The sequence below is a fragment of the Ixodes scapularis genome, unplaced genomic scaffold, assembly GCF_016920785.2.
Source record: "Ixodes scapularis isolate PalLabHiFi unplaced genomic scaffold, ASM1692078v2 PGA_scaffold9__187_contigs__length_104089568, whole genome shotgun sequence".
NCBI classification, from domain to species: Eukaryota; Metazoa; Arthropoda; class Arachnida; order Ixodida; family Ixodidae; genus Ixodes; species Ixodes scapularis.
Genome location: NW_024609884.1, coordinates 87,768,849 through 87,774,848, shown reverse-complemented (window position 1 = coordinate 87,774,848; position 6,000 = coordinate 87,768,849). Strand labels below are relative to the sequence as shown.

Genomic DNA, 6,000 nt, shown 5'->3' with positions numbered 1-6,000 from the left:
TTTCCTAAATGGACCTCTTGGCTGAGAGTAATGCGACATTAACCTTTTTTTCTCCGTGCTTTACGCAGGAACGATTTGGTTCATGTTTCGAAAAACACCCCCAACAAAGAGCTTAGGGCCCGGCATGTATCAACTAAAGAAAAATCTCTCTGCTGGGGTGGAGCTTGGTCCTACACATGATCAGGCTTTCTCGTTTTTTGCGTTTCGGTCGACTTGCGCGGCGTCATTCACAGCTTTCAACAAAAGACATCACGGAAGCTGTCGACTAAGCTGTCGGTTGTCGCGATCCTGGCGGTCGGTTGTAGAAGTGCTGTTGAAGAAGGCGAGCGTTCGGAAGCATCGTTGACTACGTCGTGCCATCCCGTAGCTCCTGTTGTTTCCGTCAACTGGCCGGCTGCAGGGGGAACCGGTGGCTGAGTGAGTTAGCGCACCGCGGCACCTGGAGCGGAAGCTTGCGCTGCGGAACCCAAAGTGTTCAATCCCCCCACCCCTGCCCGTTTTGATCTGGTTGAGCATCGTACCGACGTGCGCGTCACTACTGCGTGATGCACGTTAAAGACCTCAGGAGAGCATGAGAGGTTCTGCGCCTACAAAACTTTTTATCTATTGGCGACTCTAGCCAAATCGAAGCCGTGTAGCGGCAACACTGAGAAACTAAAGACAGGAGGTCCTTTCGACTCTGTCGTCTGCTATCGCTGCTTGGTTCTCGTAGATAGCATAGAAACAAACATCGTTTCCTGTAATTATTTTTAGGCTTCCGCCATGTCATTCCTACGCACTGATTAGAAGAAGGTTTCTACGGTCCGAAAATCGCTTTGCTTTCATATGTAACTCCGATTTTACGCTGTAGGACAAGAAATTGATGGTGGTCCGCGTGCTGAACAACGAAAACGACCTCCTTTCGTCCGCCATTTTGCCTGACCAGCGCGCCCCCTATAGTTCGCTGGAGTCGCGAATAGCTGGGACACCAGCCGCCCACTGTGGCTGACTAACTTTCGGCTGTCTAAACATACACACGACACAATTATTACGGCTACAGGAACGTTCTTAGGTCTATCGGCTAAGAGCGCCGTACGAAACAGCTTTTCTCCGTTGCCCGCACGCGAGCAGGTATACAAGCGGATAGCGTTTCTACCAGCAGCACCGCTCCCACGGGCAACCGAGAAAGACCAGTTTCTAACGACACTCCTGTGGCGCAAACTAATGTTCGACGTAAAGACTACAGATAGAATCACTATCCACCGCAGGTTGTGCATGCAACGTTCCACCGGTTCCGCCGCTTCTGTCCACAGGGCGGCCTCATAACAGTGAGCGCCATCTAGAGAGCCTCAATTACAGGGAATGTCCAACTGCTCGATCAGGGTCACGTGGTTCATATTTGCAATACGAGCTGCGAGGAGGTAGCGTTGAGCGTCTGAGAGCGTCTCCGCCTGCGTTCCTCCTCGCCACGCGACAACGCAGCGCATGCGCAGTTGTGACCAATCGGCAAGGGAGGCGTCCGCCATTAAATTGCAAACAGCCCCCGTGGTTGGAGAGGGACCCTCTCTTTAATCTAGGCGCACCACCGAGCGATCCACGCGCCTCGAAAAGGCGCCTTCTATGAGGCTTGTAAACTGACTTTCATTCATCACTGTGGAGCTCCAGAAGGGGGGCCGAAACAGGTGTCTGTCTGTACGCTGCTCCGTTGCTGTCTCACCGCGAAAGGATCGCGAGGCGGGCGGAAGCACGTGACTCCACGAAGAAACTCCAGGAAGCAAAAATGAGGGCGCGGTAAAAGTTTCCGACGCTTTCCATATTCCGTTTGACAGATCGTGGAGGAGGTTGCAAGCCATCCGAGCCAATCCAGTGCCGTGGGAGTGTTACGTGATTTTTGGGAGGAGCGCCGTCGCGCGATCACAGCGATCACAGTGCTGGGTTAGCTGGGATGGCTCGTCCGCTGCGGTCTATTGGAAGGGGAAGCAGAGAACATGTTCAATTATGCACCTCACTGCCGTTTTGACACATATCAAGTACCCCTCCGGGATCGAAGCAGTGACCGCAACAGCTGCACATGGCGGCCGTGTGGCGTAAGGTAGATGACGAAGGTCGTCTGTTGGACTCTAGTATTTCTTATCATCTCCCCTCTCCCCATGAATTTTTGTTAATTGGCTCGGGGTATTTAATATATGGCCGGCTACACTTCGAGGCATCGCGAGTCATTTAAAGCTTTTTCTTCGTGTCTTTCGCAGAGACCTGGAAAGCAACAACCTGACGGTGATCGACCGCCACAACTTCCAGGGAATGCACAAGCTGCGCATTCTGTAAGTTATCGCTGCCACTATACTTCTGAGAGGCGCCCTGGCGCACGGGGACCAGTCTGTCTTCGGGGGCCGCTGAATGCCTCCAGGGTCGTGTGGCCTTCAGCCATGCGCGCTGAGGCAGGTGACTCAGCTGCTAAGCGAAATTACCTCGCCCTACAGGGCTCGATTAATTGGGTCGGCGCACACGTGACGCCGCCCTAACTTTAGTTCATAGGAGGCAGGCCGCAGAGCACGCACAGAACAGCAGCGATGATGCCGCACCGCGCGAAAGGATTAGACGGAAGGGAAGCCGATACGCGAAGCATGGAGCGTACATTTGACAAACGCGCCACCGTTTTAATTGGCAAGTCCCCACCAATGCATCGCTGCAGCGGCAGTGCCAAACTCGCCGGTGAGATTGGTCTGTTGGTGCTCTATAATTTACCCAACTCTGTGCGTATATAGTGGCTCGTGATATATGTACAGTCTCCGGCGATATGAAAGACCCACTGGGAGCGCGTGGCCGAGGCGGTGGCTGGCGGGGGTGCTGCGAGCGCTCCGGGCAATTCCATTCTGCTTCGAGGGGAGGACGCTCACTCAAGCTCAGCACAAACTGATAGGAGCGCGCTTTAGCTGAGCCCCGAGTGAGCGTCCTCCCCTTGAAGCAGAATGGAACTGCCCGGAGCGCTCGCAGCGCCCCCGCCAACCACCACCTCGGCCACGCGCTCCCAGTGGGTCTTTCATATTGCCGGACACTGTACCTCAACCCGTGACTATACACGAACTCGTCTCTGTTAAGTCACGGCGCGGTGGTGGCGCGTCGGGCCTACTTCCGGTCTGGGGCTGTGGGCAGAAGCCCCCATGCGTTGTTTTGAAAGGAATCAGGACAAAACCCTGCTTTCTAGTTAAAATGCCGCGACTGGGGCTGTACCAAAAGAGTCGAGGAAGGTTTGAATGTCAGTTTTCGTGTGCTCGGTTCGTCCGAGAACGTGGATATGTGCCGAGAAAAGGGAAAACCAGACGCCGTCGGACCATGATTGCCTGGGCGGGAAGCACTTTGGGTTGAATTCACGGATACTTGTGGTTATTAGATTTATTTGTTTTGTTCCAACATGAACGCCGGAAAACCGTCAAGTTGTACGGACCACCTGCGGACTACGTTCAGTGCGTCTTCAAGTTCAAACGGCTGCGTGATCGTTCGAACTGTCGTCTGCTCTTGCAGACGTTTCTGCTTGTCGTCTGCTCTTTTAGACGATACCGGCCCGTAGACCAAACTTGGGACCGGTACTTGCGATAAGAGGTAAGTGCGGGCCTCAAAAGACTTAAGTTTGAAGGTTGCTGAGCAGGCTCGATGTAAACAGTAGATACAAGGAGATATTTAGAATAGTTACCAGTGGCCATCACCGACTTGTTATGCCTGATTCACTTGGTCCGATTCTGCTTAAGATTTTCAGTACCGACGTCGACCATCTCAGCTACGGTTCACGCTTTTGCAGCCGGAGCGTCGTCGCGACTGAAAATTGCGAGCGAAATCTGATCATGCGAATCAGGCCTTAGCGTACATTCTGCGGCGTCCACGCGGAATGAATCGCTGCATGTCACATTATTCACGCGAAGTTTTGCGGTGTTACGAGCCTCGTTAATTTCGCTGAGGCCGCTCAATCAATCAATTCATTGCCAGGAAGACGTAGAATCAACAATTCGAACGCGAAAAAGGGCAGGGGGACTCACACCGACGCCGAAAACACCGAATTTCAATGGTTTGTTTACGGGCGACGGCGAGCTTCTTGCCCAAACCCCCATCGCGCATGCGTGGCGCCGGTGGCGTCCACTAGGGGCGCTCCGGTTTGTTTGTAAACATGAGTTGGTATATAAGGCGTACGTCTTGAATGAATCCAAACTAGCCACGTGTGGGGAAGGAGATATTGCTTATATTTATATTGAAAAAAACAACGTAATTTGTAGAAAGAAGTTGGTGGAAATATCAGACTAACGAACGGCTTTCAGGACGATAGGACCCAATCCTCGAAAGCGGCCGTGGCCGCGATAAGGCAGCGGTCTTCACGCAACTTCTTGACTACGACCCGTTCACAGATGGAACAAAGGCGACGAGCGCTGTGACAATGCACTTTTGGCAGTGATGAATTGGCTCCCGAGGATCGGGGCTTTGACTGCGCTCGGAGTGCAACAATACTTTGATTTGTGAAGGACGAGCATAGTCAAGGCAGACTGCAGGTTCGCCAAGGCCATCAAGGGCTGCAAAAACCAGCTAGAATCGAATCATTTCTAGATAAGCTGAATCATCACCAAGTCATTACAGCAGTTCTATCTGGAGTTTGACGCTTGTTATCCCTAAGAAGACTTGAAGGCGAAAGCTCAAGCGCCGATGCATTAAAGACAGACACATGATTTACTCGCTGAGTCATCCCTCTTTATGTGCTGAGTCATCCTTCTCAATGTGCTAAGTCATCCTTCTCAATGTGCTGAGTCATCATCTTAATTCGCTTAGTCATCCACTGAGTGGTGACGTAAACGTTTTGGTACCTTTCCTGTCGCCGACATGTTGTCGCTCAAGGACTTTGCAGGTCGACTGAACGATGAGACATATAAGGCTTACGCCTTGATAATAATACCCGCCATCGACTTGACGGGGAAGCCCGAGGAAAACAGCTGCAGTGTAAGTACAGCTTGGCTAGTCCTCGGGCCCCTTCCATGGTCAACGGAAAACCAAAACAAACAAAAAGACGTACAGTGACACTGCCATCTCGGTAACAACTAAATTCACACATGAATGCAAAGAGTGCGGAGTGAAACGTAAATAATCGAACACCTCACCTGTATGTAGAGAAGAAAACGATCAAGCGCGAAAATGTCAGCCTAAATCTGTGGAGCTTCGATTGTAAAGACAAACATAATTAATTAAAAAAATATTTAACAAATTTGAGAGAGTAAAATTAATAATATGGGAACTATCGTTTGTTCGCTTAGAGTTAGCCCCTCGACGTTCATAACATACAAAATATGAGTTATTTTCGTTGTTTCCACGCGTTTGTAGTTGCAGAAAACATTTGAGAAAAACGAGCAGCGTTCTCTCAACTGGCAGCCAGAACAAGCGGCAACGTGATCTGGAGCCGATTATATGGCGCTAATGTTGATCATAGCCACGCGCTGGGGTTGCCAAAGCACAGGACACGCACTGAGTCCAAGACATTGTCCAGGTTCGGCTATTCCCGTCATCTAGTCTTGGACAGGTTACTCGAAAAAAATTATAGATTACAATTAAAATGACTCTTAGTTAAAAGGTATTCGGTTAGATTACCTGATTACTTGAGAAGAAAAGTGATTGGACGTTACGTGAAAAAGTAACCGCTATATTTCCGATTACTCGAGATTTTTAAAAACGACAGATTTTCTGCCGGTTTGTGTCTTTTGTACTTTTAATTGTTGGATTAAAATCACCGAAATATCACTTATCTTTTCACTTGACCAATTTTGGTAGACCATACTCCCCGTGGAGACTCGGCTCGAGAATTTCGTGGAATAGCAAGCTTGTAAAAAGAAAGGGCATCTTAGAAAGGGAAAGATAGCAAAATGTACTCCTGAAAGTAATCAAAATATCCTTTTAAATGTAATGAAATCATCGAAGAAGTAATGGATTACAAGTATTTTGATTATATGCAATGGGTGCCGTACAAGTCTGGGAATGCATGTCGGCGATTGA

At 50.1% G+C, this 6,000-nt stretch overlaps 1 protein-coding gene across 2 annotated transcripts in view; it reads left to right on the top strand.

The window, feature by feature from the left end:
* Window positions 1-2,234: 2,234 nt before the first annotated feature.
* The window catches only part of LOC8054077 (protein slit), a 133,253-nt gene continuing 129,487 nt past the window's right edge, over window positions 2,235-6,000 (top strand). For both annotated transcript variants that reach the window (XM_042287278.1, XM_042287277.1), the window contains exon 1: window positions 2,235-2,300. In XM_042287278.1, coding sequence (XP_042143212.1) covers window positions 2,281-2,300 — 20 coding nt within the window. In that variant the 5' untranslated portion in view covers window positions 2,235-2,280. The remainder of the gene's footprint in view (window positions 2,301-6,000) is intronic.